Raw genomic sequence first — 21009 nt, forward strand, 5'->3', positions numbered from 1 at the left:
AGTATATATATTATATATACTCTTTTTGATCCCGTGAGGGAAACTTAGTGTAAGTTCAAGTCACTACTTCACACAGAGGTTTGGACTTCAGGGATCCCTGAACACTTGGGCCTCTGGGCCTGGGTCCATTAGGCCCATTCAGTAATTCATCCCTGCATATAAGTTTGCCTGTTTAGAACTTCTGAACCGTTTAGGAATTCCTGGTGTGTAATATTCCATATGTAGTCTTATTCGAGTTTTAATAGCCTAAATGTTTGGGATAAAAAACTGATTTAGAAAGTGTTCCATGCCCCATTGAAAAAAGTGTTTTGAGTATTTTCAAAATACAGTATTTTATAGTTTATTTTGAAACATTTAAAAAGAGGGTATTTGGTATTTTATTTCAAAATAGGCTACGTCCTGATGTATCTTTGCCCATCCCTGTATGTATTGAAACACATAAACAAAATGTAATCAAGCAATCTTCGACAATGTAACTATCTGATTACACATTTTTCTTATGTAATCTGGTCTGATTATAGTTACTTGTTTTTTGTAATCTGATTACGTAATCCAGATTACTTGTAATCAGTTACTACCCAACCCTGGTTGCCAGTCAGGATACTTTCAATGGCGGGAGAAGTTGGTCAGTATTTCACCGTCCACATACAGTAGCAAACTTCCACAGCCGCCGAAAAAAGAAGAGCCGCTGTCTTGCTGACCATACCTATATGGTCTGACCAGCTCAGATCCTCGCTGAAGGAATCTGAAGCAGCTGACTCTCTCCACTGCTACTGTATGCTCCCTGTAGATGGGTGTGTGCTCCTCTTCCTACAGTCTCCTGTAGTCCACTATCAGCTCCTTGGTTTTGCTTACATTGAGCAGCAGGTTGTTGCTGGTACCAAGATGTCAGGGTTGCTCTGTAAGCAGACTCATCATCACTCATGATACAGCTGCATTATGGTGGTGTCATCAACTAGATTGTGTGTTTGTGCATGCTGAATGGTGAATGCATGGGGTGTGAATGAATGGCATGCTGCTAACTGTTTCATATTTTGCTATTGCTAATATTGATTTAATTAATTGTTAATTTACATGTTTTTGCCTATTCTTTGCACTGTAAACTCACTACTGTAAACTCAATGCTAGCTTGGAGCCATTACTGTAAACTCAGTAGGCTAGTGGCTTGGGGCAATTATGCTACATCTAAGGGGGACATATTGTATAGGGTTTACATTGTGTTCTTAGTTTTCTCTTTCCTTATTCTTTTGGGGTTTGGGTTTCATTTTGATTTCAGTTTCTGATTTGATTTAATGGTGTCTTATTTGTGTGGGTTTAAAGTGATTGATTGACAGTTTGTGTGTGGGAATTTGTTTTTGGTTTGTTTTCTTCTTTTGGTGGGTGTGAAAAAGAATTTGTGTATTCTGTTGCATTCATGCCTATTTATTGAAAACCTTATACTGGGGTCATATTTGCTCGTATAGAAGCTGCTCTTAAAGGGACACCAGGCAAGCCTGATGCTTTTTCTCTACGAAACTCCCCCTTCGCTCGGTCTGAAGCTCTTTTCCTTTTCTTTGCATCTTCCGTCAAGGGTTTTCGCTGCTTTTTCGCCGGCTCTGCCATTATACACACGTTTGCAACAATCGCTAGCGTTTAGTTAGCCTGCCTCTGTGCTGTGGATGCAGGATGTAATTGATCCTGCTTCGGTCGGCGGGTTAGCCTGGGTGTTCCCATGCTGCCTTGCGCGCGATTTGATTCACGCTGCTAAGGCAGCCTGGAGACCATGGAGCAAATTTTCGCCTTAGATAGGGGACCAATCACAGAACAAGGGGGAAAGCAAGACGATGATGAGCTATGCACAGACGCATTTGATAGACATCTGTGGCACCCAATAAACGGATCTGGGCATTTTTTTCAAATACGAGAAAATTAACGTTTGGTTCCCAGACCACGTCTCATTGAGAAGTGGTGGCGCTAGCCAGGCTATCGGCGGGTAGGATACACTGAACTTGCAAGCGGGATATTCTTCCTATACAGGCAGTAGGGGCGGGCGAGAGAGTCTTCATTCGCCCTGTAATGAGTCATTTAACCATATACCGATTTATGAAGATGAGTAATTAACACAAAAACGTTGCCTGATGTCCCTTTAAGGCTGGGTCATTAGCGGTTTTGAAAGAGCTGTAAATGAACGTTTCACCAGTTTTAACAGTTTCTCACATGCTGCACCCTCCTACATCCTTGTGACTTGCTGCAAAACTATTAATGCCTTGCTTTTTTGTCAGCTATGTTACTGTGTACAGAGAATAATTAAAATTTCAGATAGGATGTATGAGTCTTTGTTTTCAAAATAGAAATGAGCACCGATTTGATGGATATTGTGGGTCAAGGCAAATATATTAATATTATATTAATATTAACAGCATTTGCATACACAAAATAAACATTACAGCATGAACATACAACTATGTATCTCAGAAAACAGAAATTGTGGACTTCTGTGCTTTACACCTGTTCAGCAAAAAGACAGAATGATCTTATTTCAGTTCTGCTTTACATGTGGTCAAAGCAACTCAAGGGGATTGAGGGTATAGGGATGAGGTCAGGACTTGCTTTGTGCACAGTGCAGTCATGTTGGAACAGGAAAGGGCCACCCCCAAACTGTTCCCACAAAGTTGGGAGCATGGAATTGTCCAAGATCTCTTGGTATGCTGAAGCATTCAGAATTTCACTGGAACTAAGGTTCTGCCAGAAAAACTCAGTAGACAGAATAGAATCAGTTAACCATTTAATATGAAAGGAACAGCTTGGATACAAGCATGATAAAGAGTTCTGAATAGGTAACAATCCGTCTCGGATCCGTCCAGCGATGAGCGGATCTCGTCTCCTGCCGATGGTAGAAGGCAGGGGCGGGGAGCCTACCCCACCCCCCACGCCGTAACGGTAACATTACCTAGGTCCTTATTGATATTATAAGATTAACGTACCTGCAGTAAAAACCAAGCATGTCCGATAAACATCATCAGATTTATTTCGGCTTCAAGAAGAAATGGAAATTACATTTTATGTGAACATCATCCCATCCTTATTAGACGTTCTTTGCGGTAAACTACACTCATTGTATGAAGCGTCCATTGTTTTTCCAACCCACTTTTAACTTCCAACAAAATTACGTCTCACTGCAACGACGCGCCATCTAGTGGACAAACGACTACTTATCGCCAATACTGGAAATGCAGCCATGATGATGATGATGATGATGAATATTTATTTTGGCTTTCTTTTAATCCTACTGAATTTGTAATTATGTATCGGCCGTTCTAATACCGATAGTATGTGGGTGCCTGTGTGTGTGTGCATGTGTATATGTGTGCACCGCCATCTACATGTCAATGAGTGTACACTCACTAAATGTACACATAACCTAATTTTTTTAGACCCCCCCATGGATGAAATTCTACGAAACTTGGCATACCCCCAGAGAATGCCAGGTCAATCATACACATAAAATTGTTGGTGCAGTTCTGAACATCTTAACTGAAGATAGGGGCGATTAAAGCAGAATAATATTGCATTTTCATTTTTTACCGGGGGGGTGCAAATCACAAATGAGTGATTATGGGCCAGCTTGATGTGGGCCCTTGAGACCAACATACCATAAAATATTCTTCATCCTCAGTGCCACGGTTCAGGTAGTTATTTAGGAAAAACTGCTTTTTTTGCGGTTCAGGGGGCCCAGCATGGGGAGTGGCCCCCGGGGACAAAACAAAATTTTTCCATAAAAGTCTAGTGGGGCTACATACCCACCAAATTTCATGTGCCCCGGTGGTTCAGTGTCCGGGTATCGTTGACCAAAATTTCAGGAAGTAGATGACGGAAAAAAAAAAAAAAAAAAAATTGACAATCCCTATATGACCGCTTCGCTAGCTTTGCTAGCGGCGGTCATAATGATGGCACAGGATCCTATAGCCTGCATGGAACATCAAAGGCACGTGCAAAGTAGTCTAGCCTACTATTTTTGTGTTTGTTTTAAAAGTAACAGCTATCAAACAACGGCACACAGTGCATCAAAATCATTATCACGTGACACTACATATGAAATTAAAGTTACAGCTTGCCCTTTTGCTGAATATTTGAAAAGATGGATTTAGCTAGCTATCTACAGACAGTTAGCTATCGTGTCTTCCAAGCTAGCTGCTGCTTGCACGGTAATTAAAACCATTTGAAAAGATGACTTTGGTAGGTAGCGTCTTCAAAGTTACCTGCAGCCTGCCCTTTGATAATTTGGAGTTAGTAAAGGTAAATTTAGCTATCTGGTGTCTTCAAACTTCACCGTGGCAGCTGTATTCAGCACTTAACATTTTAGCACTGCTAGTTCTAACACTGCACGTGTTTGAGGATCATATTTGGTCGTCCTAGTTAAGCCTAACATTGTCACTATTTATGAAGGTTTGTGGGCCATTTGACATTCTTAGCTTAACCTAAACATAATAGGTAGGCCAACATTTATTTATTTTTGAAGTTTGAAAACAAATATTCTGTCAATCCCTGCAAACCACGTTGTAGATTTTGTTCATTTTGTGGTTTGTCTTGAGGTAAATTTTCTAACATTGTGCCTTTCTTTTATACAGATAAATGACGAATTCAGACAGATCTCTACATCCATTCATTGCACAACTGGACCGGTTGCCATTGCTTTAAACATAAACAATGCTTTCACAAAATTTAAACTGCTGTGTGCTTTTATTCAGACAGAAGTGAAGTAAGTTACTATAACTTAAAAAGATCCATGCAAATTGTTACCCTAATTTTTTTAAGTCATTTCAACTCAAGTTGTTTTTGAGTAAATATTGTGAGACTTTTATAGTGAGAAGAACTCAATTAGTTTAGCACAATCAACCTGATTTGTCCTCTAAAAGCTTAATTAAGTTGAACCAACTTAATTATATTAATTTGATCATAACTCCCTTCTTCCTTTCTTGTCAAAGGTTTTGGAGAAAGTGGTCTTCAAGCAAGTTTGTGACTTTCTTCATCAGAATAATCTACTAGACCCTATGCAGTCTGGTTTCAAGAGTGGTCATTCTACTGAAACTGCTCTTCTGTCTGTGACTGAAGCATTGAGAGTAGCTAAGTCCTCTGCTCAGTCATCAGTATTAATTCTACTAGATTTATCTGCAGCCTTTGATACTGTTAACCATGACATTCTCCTATCTATACTATCTGAACTGGGAATTTCTGGAAAAGCTCTTGACTGGTTTGAATCTTACCTTAAAGGGCGTTCTTTCAACGTGTCTTGGCAGGGACAGGTATCTAAGTCTCATGACCTCACCACAGGTGTGCCTCAGGGATCAGTATTAGGACCCTAATATGTAGCCTAATAATTGCTGATTGAGAATTGATTGACTGATTTCTTGAATTCCCCCTTGAGGATCAATAAAGTATCTATCTATCTATCTATCTATCTATCTATCTATCTATCTGATTTGATTATATGACAATTGAGAATTATGTGATTGAGATTCGGGGACATATGGATATTCAAGAGTGAATTGCAAAATCTAATGATTTAACAATGCAAGTTCACTATGCTGCTGCTCCTACTGTGGTGGGATGGGAAGACATGAAGAGTACAGGGTTAGCGTATAGCTTAGACAAGGAGGTAAGTTGACACCACATGACCTGGATGAAGTAAGATTAAATATGAACCAAAGCAATGTCCCTCGATGAACGTTTTGGCTATAGGCCTACGTGAACCAGCCCCGCATCCATGCATGAAGTAGATAATTACAGTGAGTTAGGGGACAGTAGCCTAGGGTCCTAAGAGTGCACTGAATCTATAAGCTAGCACTGATCGAATGAGTGAATGACCAGATTGCGGTGCTTTCCCGAAAAAGTAGGCAAAGCTAAGATTGGCGGAGTAAAAGGCTACACTACAAGTCTTCCTAGTAGAACTTTCGCTTAAGCTGCATGGCCAAGCCCAGCTCCTGAAAAACAACCCGACACCATAAGTTTTATTTCAGTGTCAAGTTTTATTTCAGTAAGTTTTATTTCAGTGTAAGTTTATTTTCCTTTTTCAAATTTATGTTAAGTTCTAATTGAATTAGTATATATTATTTGATTGTTATATTATTATATCTTATTTGCATTTTCATTTATGTTTATATTGTACAGCACTTTGTAACTTTGTTTTGAAAAGTGCTATATAAATAAAGATTATTATTATTATTATTATTATTATTATTATTATTATAATCCCCCCACCAAACCTTTACTTGGCACAATGCAGTCAGACAAGTACGACAGAGTTTGGTGTGGATGAATTTGACTGGCCTGCACAGAATCCTGACCTTAACTACTCCTAAAGCAGAAGTGAAACATTTTTTGCTGTTTTCTGAACAGATGCAAAAAAAAAAAAAAAAACAGAAGTCAAAACTGTTGCCTGAGATAAATACATGTACATGCTGTTATGGATATTTTTGGTCTTGACTAAATTGACAAATGAAGAGTTTGGTTCCAAAATGCTACATCCATTTTTAAAAACATTAATAAAATGATGTTATTTAATTGTGTATTACAGGCTAGGCTATAGGTGTTCCGGGTGTATTTCAGGCTCAGTAAACATAAATCAAATAGCAATAACCCAATTACAATTACCTGGAAAAGAAAATGTAACTAAGTGAAAAGGAGGATATAGCATTTTGGAACCAAACTCTTCAAATAGTTGCCATTTGCACATAGAAGATACAGACCCATGATATACTTTCTACTTTTCACACCTTTTTAAAATCAGCTCATGACTCAGTCTTATGGTCCCATCTTGGCGATCTAAAACGTCTGATCAGAGGTGCAAAGTTGAAAGACATTAAAGGTGTGATCAGTCCACATTCACTAAGTTAAAGGACAATTCCGGCGCAAAATGAACCTAGGGGTTAATAACACATGTGTAGGCCTACCGAGTTCGACTGTACGCTAGCCTTCGGGGCAGACGTACAGTAAAAAGAAATCGCTATTTCTATACCACTAACAAGGCTCAAAATAGCACCACACTTACACGGTAGCATAACGAGGGTCTCTACATGTAAACCGAAGCATTGAGAACTTTGTAAGTGTAGGCCTACAGGCAGTTTATTAAAAAGAAACACATTACCGTTCACGTCTGGTTCACATACAGGCAGGCGCTGGGATGTGAAGTGAATCTCGCGTGAAACGTTGTTGCCAAAAGAAAGCACTGAGCGCATAAGAGAAGCACTGAACGCAACAGGAGACATAACATATGGGAGGTTATTTGAACGAATTTGAAGACATCGAGGATGAACCCTTTCGGTTTGATGGACGTCCTCCTTATCTTTTCAAGCCGGAATATACCGACAAAGAGCTGCTGGAGCTCCATGAAAGGGCTATGAGAGAGAGATCTTGTAGCCAATGCCGCAACACAGCCTCGCACTTCTGGAAACTGGTGATGTACCTGCAGACATTGTGAAGCTAGGCCACCGAAGAGGAGTGTCTGTGTTGCATGGAGTGGGACCTGTTGCGTCGCGACACCCAAGAGACGCAGTGTTTTGTAGTCTAGATTTCCTCATCCACAACATCCGCAGTATCGATAAGATTGGAGCGTGACCTACAGACAATTTACGACAATGAATGTCATTACGACAATGAATGTCATCGTGAACAAATCTGTTACTGAAGAAATCTGCAGTGCTTATACAGTTTGCCCAGCGTCAACAGCAAAGGAGGGTGTGGAGGATCAACCCGTGGACAATTCCAGTTTGGATCTAGTATGTAGTGGGGACAAGTGTAGTTTTTTTCTGTATTTTACCGGGGAAATGTGGGCTCAAAAACATAGTTCGTTTAAAAGACTGAGGTGGTGTTTAGTCAACAAAGAAAATTATGCAAATGGTGATATTTTTCAGCATTTGACGGAGGTTTTACCCCCCCTTCTACCACTCGAAAAACTCCGGCCAGAGTGGAGATTTTGGAAAACTTCGTTTGCATGTTGGAGCCAACGTCACATTAGACCTATGCGCCAGCGCCAAAAGTGCAACCTGTGTTTAGCCTACATTTTCATTTGGCTATGGTGATCATGTATGCATTCAGAGTAGCAGTTGCATTTATGTTAGCGCAAACTCTTTTCGTCTGACTGCCACCTACAGGTTTGGCATGCCTTTGACGGCATACAGTATATACACAGGTTAGTGTAAAAGAAAACATTTCTGAAAACTGACAGGTGTAGGCCCTACACAATGTTATTTTTGAAAACAGAGAGGGTGAAATGTCCATTTATTAAAATAGCTCCAAGTGTGGAAAAACCCCTGAGATAGTGATTTTTGGATCGTGCGCCAGACCACACCTTATGGCGTTAATAGCCACAGTCCTGGGCGCAAGGTTTAATAAAAGTGGAGCGCATGGCAAAAAAATTCACCACTGACTGGGATATATGAATAAGCCTAACATTGTGCTTTGTGCCATCTGGTGCACAATAGGGCCCTTAAAGTAAAGATTATACATAGGCGGAGCAAGATACTTTGTCGTACTTCATGTCTATGGGCGCGAAATGGGGTCAGTTGATATTTTTCTGGGTCTGGGTGGCATATTAGAGGCCATCTGGGAGGCCTGTGCTTGTGTCAGGACGTTATGCTGGCAGCGGCTACGGCCTAAAAAAGAGTTTGTGGCGATGAGTGCGCTAACGTGTTCAGTCCCAGTGGTTGGTTGTTGTTATGAATTGAGAACCACAGCTCGTTCTTTCTCTTGATGCGAACAGGTTCACCTGTGCCACACCGAAGCATCTCCATCTACTGTACACCTGCACCTGCACGTTCAGGTGTCATGTTGACTGGCATGGGCGTCCCCTGGACAGCAGGTTCGTACTGAAGTTCTGTGAACTAAACAAATGACAACAGATGTGTGGCTGCCTGCAGCTGTGGAGAGCATAGGCCACCCTCACAGTTGTTATTCTGGCTGTGTTGTCCATCTTGATTAAAATGTGACAACCGGTCAGCCGGGTGAAATCTGGTAGGAAATCTGGCATATCTTAGCCTAGAAATCTAGACACACCCTAGCAGGAGCAAATGTAATGTAGTGTAAATGTAATTTGCTGCCTGGGCTAGTCTAGCAACTCTCCGTTGGCTTGTGAGCTGGAAAAATTAAACTTCGATAGAGCCAATCACATCATGTACTGTATAGAGACGTTAGGCGGGCTTAACATAATGATGGCAGAGTTGCACCGGTTTGGCTTGAATTCCCTGCTACTTGAAAACAAAGAAGATGGATGTTGCTGTTTGCGAACACGAGTCAAGCTTTTATTAAGTTGGCACAAGTTTGAACTAGCCAACTAGCTCCGCTGGTGGGAAAACGAATGGGACTCATGAGCTGTAGCGATGACCTATTGCGTGCAGAGGGAATTTGAAAGACAACCGATTATCCCGCCCCTCGGACTGAGCACTGCCAACAGTGAGTGCCAGAAGCACCTTCACATCAACCTCCTAGCTATGCCTAGCCTGACAAGCCAGACCCGAGTATAACATTAAGTCTATCTGTTTATTTGCATCTCTCCAGCGTGTGTTGCTGGCCTAGCTAACTTATAGCCAATGCGGTATCTACGTGTATGTATATCTATGTGCCATACTCTATAGATCTGGTCAAACTATTTATTAATTTCTGATTGGACGAGAGGCATTCAATGTGTCATCAAGAGTGACAATGCGACAGAACATTCCCACTCAAACTTTTTTACCACTAGTAGCATTAATTACTATAAATAAACTCTGCATATTGCATTGAATTATCCAGAACGGACATTCCATTCATTCAAAGCGACAGATCAGCAATTTCATTGGTGAAAGGTATTTTTTGGTTACAAAACCTGAGTTTTAATAGAACTTATTTCTTGCTAACTTTTACAAAATACAAGAGAACAAACTCTGAACTTATTTGTTAATACAGAAATACTACCATCTGTTAGTTAGTTCCACAATCTTGGATTATTTTTTCAAGTTTGCCTCTTAATTAATTATTCTTGAGTGGTGTTTTTTATTGCTTGGCAGCACTTGGCCTTTGGCTTCGTACCTACGGCCGAATTACAGCCGTGGAGATGTCCTTTACCAACCCCACTCCCATTTGTGTCATATACTGTATGTCTTACAGCCCCATCAGAAATAGTCACTGGGCTACCTGAGCAGAAGGAAGCCTATTCTGTTCCAACTCTCTGCACACTGCCACACTGTTGAGCCCAGTACCTTTAGAGGAAGCTGTTGATGAAGCAAATGAGAGGAAGAGGCAGAGTTGGCACTGTCCATTAGGCTGCTGACAGACTAGGAATTCATCATGACCAAGCCCAGACTCCAACTATCTGATGTTTTGTTATATTTAGTTGCAAGTGCACTATTCATGTCACCTTTACATAACATAATTTGTGTTCTGTAGCCCAAATTCCAATGTTCAAAAACAACATTGTTGCCTGGTAGGCTAATGATGCTGGATTTCCCCTTTTCTGGCCTGAGACATTTATTGGCCTATGAGTTTTACACTTTTAGACTTCAGCTGCTAAACTATACATGCCAGAGGCCACACAGTTCTGCTTTTTTTTTTGCTTTTTGTCAGCAATGTTGCCGTGTACAGTGAACATCAGATGGGATGTGTATCATGAGTCAATGTTCTCAAAATACAAGTGTAAAGCCAAGTGTCAAGTGTTTATTTTTGTAAGTGTGTTTTTAAGTACAAGCGTACAGGGGCATACTTGTGAGGATCAACCAGTCAGTAAAAACAAACACTCATTATTAAAAAACAATTAAAAAACACCACATACCGGTACTAATAAATAAGAATAAGTACAATAAATACAGTGCAAACTTGTGCTCGATTGCACAGAAAGATGAGGTAGGTGGGTGTATGGGCGTGTGTTTGTGCGCGTGTGTGGTCTCAATGTTTCAGAGTCTGAGGTGGGGCAGGGTATTTCAAACCAGATAGAATGTCCTTAGCCAGCAGTCTGATGGCTGCTGGGTAGAAGCTGTTTTGAAAGCGCTTTCTATTCGCTTTTATGCTCTCCAGTCTATGTGTCTCAGCACACGACCAGAGCTTCTCCACCTAAACAGAGAGTGACTGGGGTGATGTGGATCCTGGAGAATGGATTTGGAGGGGAGCTGTGTCCCTATGATCCTCATTGCTGTTTTAATTATCCTCTGGAGGGCCCTCTTCTCCTTTACCATGTGGTGTTACCATACCAAACAGTAATGCCCCTTGTAAGGACACTCTCCAGTGTTTCCCATACATTGACTAATCTGTGGTGGGGCGCCACACAATAAAAATCGGCCGCCACACATAAATATTCTATGTTTAATTTAATTTAATTTAATTTAATTTAATTTAATTTAATTGAAATTAAATATAAGATCAAATCCTTGCATTGCCATTGAGCTGCGCTTTTTACGCACGCAGCCTTTCCTTGCCCCGCCCCGCTCTCTCTCGTAGCCCGCTGCCCCTCCTCTGCATGTGCATTTAACAAAATATTCATGATTGTTGTTGCTACATAGAAGCATTGCATAGAAGACGTCTGGCTAAATTGCTATTAAATCCGCTTAGCATCGTGACCATGCTGCACAAATTTGTTCAAAACTGCTGCATTGAATTTAACTCTGCTAAGATCTTATCACAACATAGATAGTCTCTTCAATGTAGCCTACTAAGTTAAGTTATGCAATCAAGCAGTATCTCAAAGGTAACGTTAGAATACTGTTCGGATGTCGAATTTAGCATGCTTAGCCTACTTACAGCTGCTTGTCAATTTTGTTGAAGGGCTCATTTTATTGACTCTGACACTGAATGTTTGCAAAATCCCGATGAAAGGAAAAGTGTTTTCTAAAATTCAAAAGTGCTTGTCCCAAAGAGAAGTACGAACCTTTATTTTAACTAGAAAACATTATGAATTGCATCCACACATCAGCAGCCTTTAAACTGTGTTATAATTGCAATTTGCAAGGGTTCCCTCACGAACGTCTTAAAGTGACAGCCCCCGTTGTCCATGTCAGCTACCGCCACAAATTGAATCCAATTCTGTGGGAAACACTGCACTCTCTACCAGCCCTCTGTAGGCCTGGGTGAGCGGCTGAAGTGAAAACCAATTTGAATAGCATTGTGTCTAAGACAAAATATTCATAACAGCATTTGCATAAACATAAACATACAAGTAATGAAATGAGCATCACTTGTTTCAATGCACAGCATTTGTCACTTGCACAACCATTTAAGTTTGAAAAATACTGTATGCGTGCTCCGGTCCGTCCCTGGGTTCAGTCATCACGTGGCCCAGGGCCTGCTGCTAATAAACATACATATAAGTGTGTAGCCTACAGTATCTCAGAAAATAAAGACAGTGGACAAAAAGGGCCTTCTGTGTTTAACATCTGTTGGGCCAAAATGACAAAGTGGTCTTGTTTCAGTTCCGCTTTAAGTGTGGTTACTAAAAGCAACACAGTGTAGTACTTTTGCCTTATAATCAGGGGCGTCGGACTGGGGATAAAACCAGTACTGATTACTAGGGCCCCAAGGGGAGGGGGGCCCTTGAAAAGTCTTGAATATATTTTATTATATTTATTATGGGAGCCCATCAGGACTGCCTATACTGTATGTATAGGGCCCAGGACCTTGTGCTATGCCCCTGATTACAATAGTGGCTTCAAACTCATTTTTGTATTTTGCATTTCAGAGAAAGGAGTCTTTCACATTGCCGATGTACACATTGTCAATGCGATGTAAAGTTGCTATCATGGGTAAGAGCATGATCCTTATTGTTGGGCTATTTATCGGAATTATCATTTAGACTAATTCGGTACACCCGATAATGCTTAATGTAACCAAGTTGAAAACAGACAAAAGGGGAATCCCTACATTGTGTTTCTTTATATCCTGCTATGGCAACACCTTGGTTAAATTCTGGGATCTAAATACCATACAAACTTGATTAATTGCCTGGGCTTTTATTTGCTTCAATAGTCAACTCTAGCAAAAACTCAACCTGTTTGCTAGAGAACTCTGTGAGACATGTTAATTGATTATAACTAACCCTAATCCTAATTATTACTTTTATACCATAGTCCCTCCCATGCACCCAGTCCCTCCTTATCTAAAATCAAGGACCTTGGTCTGAATGACTATATCTCTGTGACTGGGTGCTGGCAGACCTCATGTAGTCAGAATGTCCACCCCTTCACCTCTAACTCCATCCTGAATACAGGGGCCGCGTATCCTGAGCCCCCCTACTCTACTCTCTTTACATATGACTGTGTGTCTACCAGTGTGTTGGTCAAGTCACTAAACCTAGAGTCCGAGTCCAGTCTCAAGACCCTAGTCAGGGGCGGTTTCTCATATGGGCAGTATGGGCAGCTGCCCAAGGAGGCATCTTCCTGGTGGCGGCACGAATGCTCCCAAAAAAAAGACTATTTTGTTTAGCTTTCATTTGCGCTAATCAGTTTTCTATCGTTCATTTGCACGTCAAGTCAATCATATGTCACCATGTGGGGAGTAGGCGCCCTGTATAGTTTGCAGGTGCCTGTACTTGCTGCTGAGAAGGTCTCACACACAAAAGCTGAGAAGGGAAAGGAGGAGGGGCAGCCAGGGGATTCATCTCCGGCGCTGAGGGGGGTGGTTGCCCAGGGCGCCATACAAGCTAGCGCCACTGTCCCTAGTGTTCAAGTCCGAGTCAAGTCCAAGTCATTTTTCAAAAATTCGAATCAAGTCTGACTTGAGTCCCTATTCCGAGTCGAGTCCTTTAAACAAAGAAAACAACACCAGCCAGTAATAGGTAAGAGTCATCTCAAAACAGCCTCACAGCAAGCTTCAAGCTCTATGTCATTGCATAAAACTCTGAACCCATTCTATATTTCACCCAGGAGCCCACTTCAGTAGAGAAGAATTGAATTCATATCCCTATTTGGTCCCGGGATATACGCCTTATTAATTTTTAGCACCAACATTTTGTAACAATACAAGTGGAGAATCTAACCAATCTAAGAATGTATATAGAATGTCTATATTGAAGTTTAAACATTTAGGAACATAGGCTAATAGTGCCTTCCTTTCATCAATGGAAAATGTTTGTCATCAGTGGAAAGTGAGTCTATACTTAAAGTTCTGCGTCTAATTGGAACAAGGCTTTTAATCATTTTTTTAGTCATATAGGCGAATGGGTTGTGTACATTTATACCTTTACAGAATACTGTTGGACGCTGTTTATGCTGTTTTTTAATCTACTGCAATTATTTTCTCTTCACAACATTGTGTATGGAGGCTACACTTCTGTAATGAAAATAAATATATTCTATTCTATTTTATTGTGGTTTGAAAATGGTGATTGGCATTTATGTCCACATAAATGCACAACCATAAATAATGTCACTCCATAGTCAAATGTGTGACTCTATAGTATCTATAACAAATGTGTGACTCTAAAACAAATATGTGACTCGCTATAACAAGTTGAGTTGCTAAATATAAAGGAACACTTTATTGTCCATCTGTCCATTTACATTTTCAACATATCATAGTTTTGAAAGTGGATCTATCTTAAGTTTTGTATGCAAACTGAATATTCTTGTGTCTGATTTATTTAGTTTTATGCAAAAGCATGTGCTATCATACATCATTCATGAACAAAAAATATGTCAGTGTGGTGTAATAATTTATTAGAAGTTGATGAAGTTAAAGCTAAAAAGCTCAAGTTAAAGTTTATAAGAAACACTGAAATATCTGATATATCAATACAGCAATAAAGGGTTAAATGGGTAACACTTTACTTGACGAGTGAGTTCATAACACATTCATAGCAGCTGTCATAAACTGCACATAAAGCATTAATGACTGTTTCATGAGACATGACTCAACATTCATACCAAAACTTTCGTGAATGTGAAAGACAGAACAACGACAACTTGTCAAAATAAAAGTCCAACAATCGCAAAGCAGCATTGCCGTTTTTGTTCCAGATCTCTTACCTGATCATGTCACATCTGAGTCAATGGGCTACTTCAGTACCAAAAAGACAGGACATGGTCAAGCATATCATTTTTGTTTTATAAAAATGTATTTGTTTTATGATGTAACCTTTGCAGGTGATTTCTCATCTTTTGCTACTGGGAATGTCCAACCGTTCCAGGTTAAACAAATACAGGTCAGCTGAATGTAGCTAGTTTACCTCCAAGTGTTAAACTCAGTGATTATATGAATACTTCACAACTAGTAAAGTGACATTTGATGTAGACTTAAGATATTCATGAAATATTTACCCCATTGACTCAGATGTGACGTAATCAGGTAAGAGGTTTGGAACAAAAATGGACTTTTGTTTTGACAAATTGGACTTTTATTTTGACAAGTTGTCGTTGTTCTGTCTTTCACATTCATTAAAGGTTTGGTATGAATGTTGAGTCAAGTAAAGTTTTACCTTTAAATGTATAATATTAAAATAAAAGCTTGTTTTGTCCTCACAATATTGGTGTAAAATAGAACAGAATATTGAATTACCTGCATAATATAAAAGGCATCATATTCAGTATGACATCAACCACATCACAATAAACAACAAAAAATAAGAATGTGAAATTCATTATCAGCAATTGATCATAATACAGTAGTATACAGTCATCTAGCCATGTAAAAGCATCTAGCTCTGTTGAAATATGGTGCAGTTTAAGACGGGTCATTAGCAGTCTTTTAAGCTGTGAATAAACAACATATTATCAGCGTCTAAACAATGTATCATTTCTGATCAAGGAATTCTGCCTTGAATGCTTTCCTTTGCTCTACTCTTAGTGACTCAGAAGCCCATCACCCACTGCCTGACCTTCAGCTGCAAAATTAAGAATTAAGCAACTAATGGCAGAGTGCACACAGTGCTGCTTCAGGCCAGTTCAACTCCATACTGGGGTGTGCTACTCAGCACTGGGAATAGGAGCATTTCTGTCATCTTTAGATAGAGCAGCTCTGAGCTTCAGGAGCTTCACTGCAGTTATGATAGAGAGGGTGAGACAGACCAGGGCCACAGCAGACTTCAAAAGGGTGCCAAGAATTTGTTTCCAGCTGAAAGACACTGAGACAAAGTCTCAGTTAGTGTTATCGTCATATGAGGTATATTATGAAAAAATACATTCAAAGGTTGGTCTTGTCAATGTTCTGGTAGTGATTGTGAAGTTCAGATCACCATTACATTAAAGGCAAAATCAGAAAAATGAATTCAGGTTAATATGAAATAGAATATTATATTTGACCCTCTGCAGTTCTAATCATATTTCACCATTGCATAAATATGAAAAGGATATGAGAAAAAAACTCGCATTTCTTTTTTTGCATTCAGAGACATCTGGGGACATGAGAAAGAAGTTAGTATATCCATCATGTAAATACCAGCTGAACTGTTATTAGACATCTCTGTTGTTGGAGATGTCTGGAGTGTTGGAGTGATGGTGGTGGGAAGAATGGTCCTCTTACTGACAGTGATGTGAACAGGCATCTGGAATGTTCCCACAGAGCACCAGTACCAGCCGCTGTTCTTCTCCTGGAGGTTCCTCAGAGTCACTTTGAACACTGCTGCTGCATCTGCTGTCTCCACTGACATTCCATCCACTTCTCCAGCTTTCACACAAGATCCATCAATTCTGCACCACCAGTCTGCATACCAGTAATACTGAAATTAACACACAAAGGCTGGACATGCTGTGTTAGGAGATCTTACCTTCTGTGTCTAACAATATGAACGCTTTCTCATTATCCGGCCCACCTCCTGCAACAGCACAATCATATTTCTTAACATTCACGTTAGTATACTGCACTCCAACATCCATCATCACAGTCAGAGTGAAAATGCTGTTGGTGACATCATCACACATAAACATGGTCTTAGAGCTTTTATTATTTCTATTATGTACTTCAGCCTCCCAGTCTGGATGGGTTACAGCTCCAGTTCCTCGTAGGCAGAATTTCTTATTATCTTTGTACTTCTGGTCATAGAGGAATGGAATGGTGATGCTTTTTCCACTCTGTACACACACATTAGTCACAGAGCTGAGGTGTTGACTTTCTGTGAAATAGATTATTGACTGGTAAATTCAAATGCAATGACAAATAACCTGCAGAGAAATAATTCTTTTTATGAAAGAGATAGTTATTATCTGGTGGTCCAATGTGGTTCTATGACTAGCTGTCATACATTTTCTACAGGCCAGTGTAAGGTGTGTTTTGCCTCGCCACCTAATGTATCATACAACCTTTACAACTATTAGTTATTCACAAGTTCACATTCCAAATTTGCAAAAAGAGAAGCAAGTTAAAAGCGTGTTTGGCGAGGTCTCTTGCCAGGATCATGGAGTGTTATATGCAGGGATCGTGCAGGAATCTACTGTGCAGGAGTTAAGCAGGATCCATACGTACACCCCTATGCTATTCCTAAGATTGGAGGCGTGAGGGGTGATGGTGGGTTCAAAGTGAGTGATCAAACCAACTACTACAACATGAACTGGCAGGCTGGGCATAAACTACCTGATAAAAGTGACGGTGTACTGTAAGTGTGGCACATTTCATCATGCTCCTCCCGAACTTCCGTTTAGAATGCTATTTATTGGAGTTCATCTTTCTATTCTTAGAGACTAAAATGTTACTCTGAAGGGCATTGACTTCTGTACCTCAGTACCTTCTGTACCTCAGCTAAGTTTTATGCTGCATCATCCAGATGTGCATGTGATGTTTATAGATTTTATTTCTTCCTTTTGCACTATAATTCCAGACCTTCTATGAATTGTGGCAACACAGTGTCCCCTCATCTATCTGTAATTGGACCTTCAACTTTCTATTTAACAGGAAACAGTGGACCAAGTTAGACATGCCCAAGAGACATGTTTAAATATTGATAAATATGGCGCCGCACAGTATGTCAAGGTGGATGACGTCTCTGTGCCTCTACACTGATGCTCCACAGGCCTGTGTGCTCTCTCCCCTGCTGTGCTTTCTTTAATGATTTCATTTTTGGATATTACTCAATTAAACAAAAACTCTCCTAAACACGCATCTCGTCGGTTACTGGTTGAAACACTTTATTTTGCTTTTGAGTGGTTGGCAACCCCTGTTGGTAGCTATTGTTTTTGTGTACAGATCTCGGAGCCTAGGCTGCCTACAGAGACACATTTTTTTGACGGCTTGCTTATGGGGCAGGCAGCTAGTGAATCGTTAGGAAAGATTAGATGAATGTGATCATTTATGTTTGGGTCTTTTTTGGGCCTGAAATCGCTGATACAACCTTTAACCTGAAACTGAACACACTGGAGACGATTATTGATTTCAGAAAGAAACCTACCACACTACCCCACTTGACATACATGGCACCACCATGGTTACCAGCACAAAATTACAAAATACAAAATTCCTGGGCACCCTTTTGAAGCAGGATCTCATCTCACATGTGACAGATACTGTACTGCAGTTATGAAGAGGTCCCAGTGACACTTGTATCGACAACTCTCCCTATTCCAACCACCCCCCCACACACACCTTATATAGAATTGATAAAAAAAAGGGTTGCCTCAACCATTGCCACTTCAGTTCTACACCGTCATAATACAGCAGTCACTATGTCTCATCCACATCTTCACACACCAGGTGTCATCATAACCTCCAGAGCTTCCTCCCTCAGGCTATAGTCCCCCATAACAAAGACCCTTCTACCATTCCTTCACTGTAAACTGCAGGTCATACTGATGTAAGAGCACTTCTGCAGTCGCTTAGGTGCATTTATTAAATCATAAACATTTGCACACCAGTTTCTTTGGTGCATTCCTCAAAACAATTAATGCAAACTGCACCGCATCTGCAAAAGCACATATCTTGCTCAAAATGCTTAGTTTATGCCTCAAAAGCAAATATGTATGCCATTGAAATGGTTAGTGCAATCAAAATGCCACTGTTTATATCAAAATAGTCAAACTGTTTTGTCTTGTTATATAACAGTTTACTCAGTCTGTAAGTATTTTCTAATGAACAATGCGCAAGGCAGTATTTTCTATTTAAAAACTAGTTATACATTATCGTGTGTGGAGGGGGTTGACACTGGATATGTGGATGTGGACATGTGGAAGACAGTGGATATGTTTTAAAAGCTTTTTTCTGTTGACAGATATTGTGACAGTATAAAGAAAAAAGGCTTTTACAGCATTGTGCAGATGCAAAAATTACCAATATACACATTCATTGCCCTTGGTCAGAGCTGTGCTGTACATCTTTCTATACATTCTGACGTTCCTGTCTGTCAGGTCACATATGCTTATATATACTAGACAGATAATGATGACTAGTTATGACAGCTAGTTCAACACATTTGCATGTAATGACACAAGCGATGATATAAGGCAGGACTATTCAGCAGAGAACCAGTATAGTGTATTTTGAGACACTAGTCATTAGAAATAAAATAAAAAAAACAGCAGACATTTGTACAAAATCAGTTGTATAAAAGCATTGGCATTTGCTATTTGTTCAAGATGGGGAGAAACTGATTCAATCATGTGCAAGTGATAAGAGGAAATGGAGTTTGAACAGTTTTGAGAATGACCATTCTGATCTGAGAAATATGCCAAAGCAACTGAGAAAAAGTGTAATAAAAAGAATAAACTCAACTGATCATTCAATTTTGTAAAATTAAGAAAACAATTAGAGAATGTTTTACCTGTGTTTCCAATGGTGACTAAGAGTCTGAGAAGGAACAGGTGGTACTTCATAGCTGTGTTTATGGGTTTCAGCTGAAGAGAAGAGACATACTGCTTACAGACACAGAAACAGTACTTAAAGGGTTGTTTGAGTTGAGGTTATATTAATAAAAGGTGGGGTTGAAGACTCATGGGTTGTTTATTCACACCCTTACAAGGATGTGAATGGACTTCTGTTTTTTGCATATGTTCAGCAAAAGACAAAAATGGTCTTGTTTCACTTCTACTTTTTTGCTGCATTAGCATACCGTATGCCTGTATGCTCAAATAAAATGGTGACATTGCCTGTCAAACCAGAATAGTACTGTTAAAAGTACTAAAAATACCTCATCATAATGTGCAAATTTTGCAGAATATTAACACATTTTGAATAATAGTGGTATTCACAGGTACCCAACCTACATATATTTATCATGTAGGCTACATATTTCCATTATCCAGGGCCTCACACATTTATTGGCATCTCTGGTAAAGTAGAGTGCAGTATAGCAAATGTGCCACAATTATTGCCAGAATTGTTGACACCCCTAAATATATTAAAGATAAAATATAACTTAAGCTCAAAAGTTAATTAGATTGTCTATGAATGTTCGTGCTGTAATCCATGACCACGACACACGTAACTCCAACGCACAGTGTGTCTGATGGTAAGAGTCTCTGAGGATCACACAGAAAAGAGTAGCATCTTGTGGTCACCAGTAGGGCCCTTCAGAGAATACCATCATGCTAATATATTAAAGGGAAAACCTTTACTGTCATTACATTGCAAATATAAATTCCTAGAGTTGCTAAATGCTCCTTGGACTTTCCCTGGAATCATATTCTATGGTCAGATTGAATGAAAATTGAGCTTATTATTGTTATAAATACACAACGACTGAATATACTGTGTCAGGATGAGATCTTACCTTCTGTGGCTAACAATCTGACAGATATCTGATTATCTCTTCCACCTTTTAATGACAATGATAAACCAAAGGATCCCTCACACTGGTCACTGGAATGACAAATACAATGACTCCCAATGCTCTTTCTCACGAGACACCCTGTAAATTAACATCAGGTCACTTGGTTGTTTCATTCCTTTTTTGTATGTTTCAAAATGGTCGGACCCCTACATTTCTGCTCTTGCTATACAAATAAAACATCCACAATGGTATTGTGTTAAGCCAATACAAAATGTTAATTACATTGAAAGATAAAAAATAACAACAACCAACCACCTTCAAGATTTTCTAATGTATGGTTGATCTGTGTGGGATCTTGTCTACCACTAGATGGTAGTGTTTATCCA

General features: G+C 39.8%; 1 protein-coding gene across 4 annotated transcripts; it reads right to left on the reverse strand.

Moving 5' to 3' along the window:
- Positions 1-15356: 15356 nt before the first annotated feature.
- Positions 15357-20651, reverse strand: LOC125309026 (CMRF35-like molecule 8). 4 transcript variants are annotated; one of them, XM_048265676.1, is made up of 5 exons: positions 20624-20651; positions 19676-19748; positions 16697-17041; positions 16369-16596; positions 15357-16054 (listed from the first exon to the last, which is right to left on the reverse strand). In XM_048265676.1, the coding sequence occupies exons 2-5, from the start codon at positions 19725-19727 to the stop codon at positions 15897-15899; spliced, it is 783 nt and encodes a 260-aa protein (XP_048121633.1). In that variant the 5' UTR covers positions 19728-19748; positions 20624-20651; the 3' UTR covers positions 15357-15896. The 4 variants fall into 4 exon arrangements, 3 of the variants coding, with proteins under 3 accessions (XP_048121633.1, XP_048121634.1, XP_048121635.1); XM_048265677.1 differs by lacking the exon at positions 20624-20651 and having other exon boundaries at positions 19676-19764; XM_048265678.1 differs by lacking the exons at positions 16697-17041; positions 20624-20651 and having other exon boundaries at positions 16369-16632; positions 19676-19764.
- Positions 20652-21009: the final 358 nt, after the last annotated feature.

This window comes from Alosa alosa, chromosome 16 (assembly GCF_017589495.1).
Source record: "Alosa alosa isolate M-15738 ecotype Scorff River chromosome 16, AALO_Geno_1.1, whole genome shotgun sequence".
NCBI lineage: Eukaryota > Metazoa > Chordata > Actinopteri > Clupeiformes > Clupeidae > Alosa > Alosa alosa.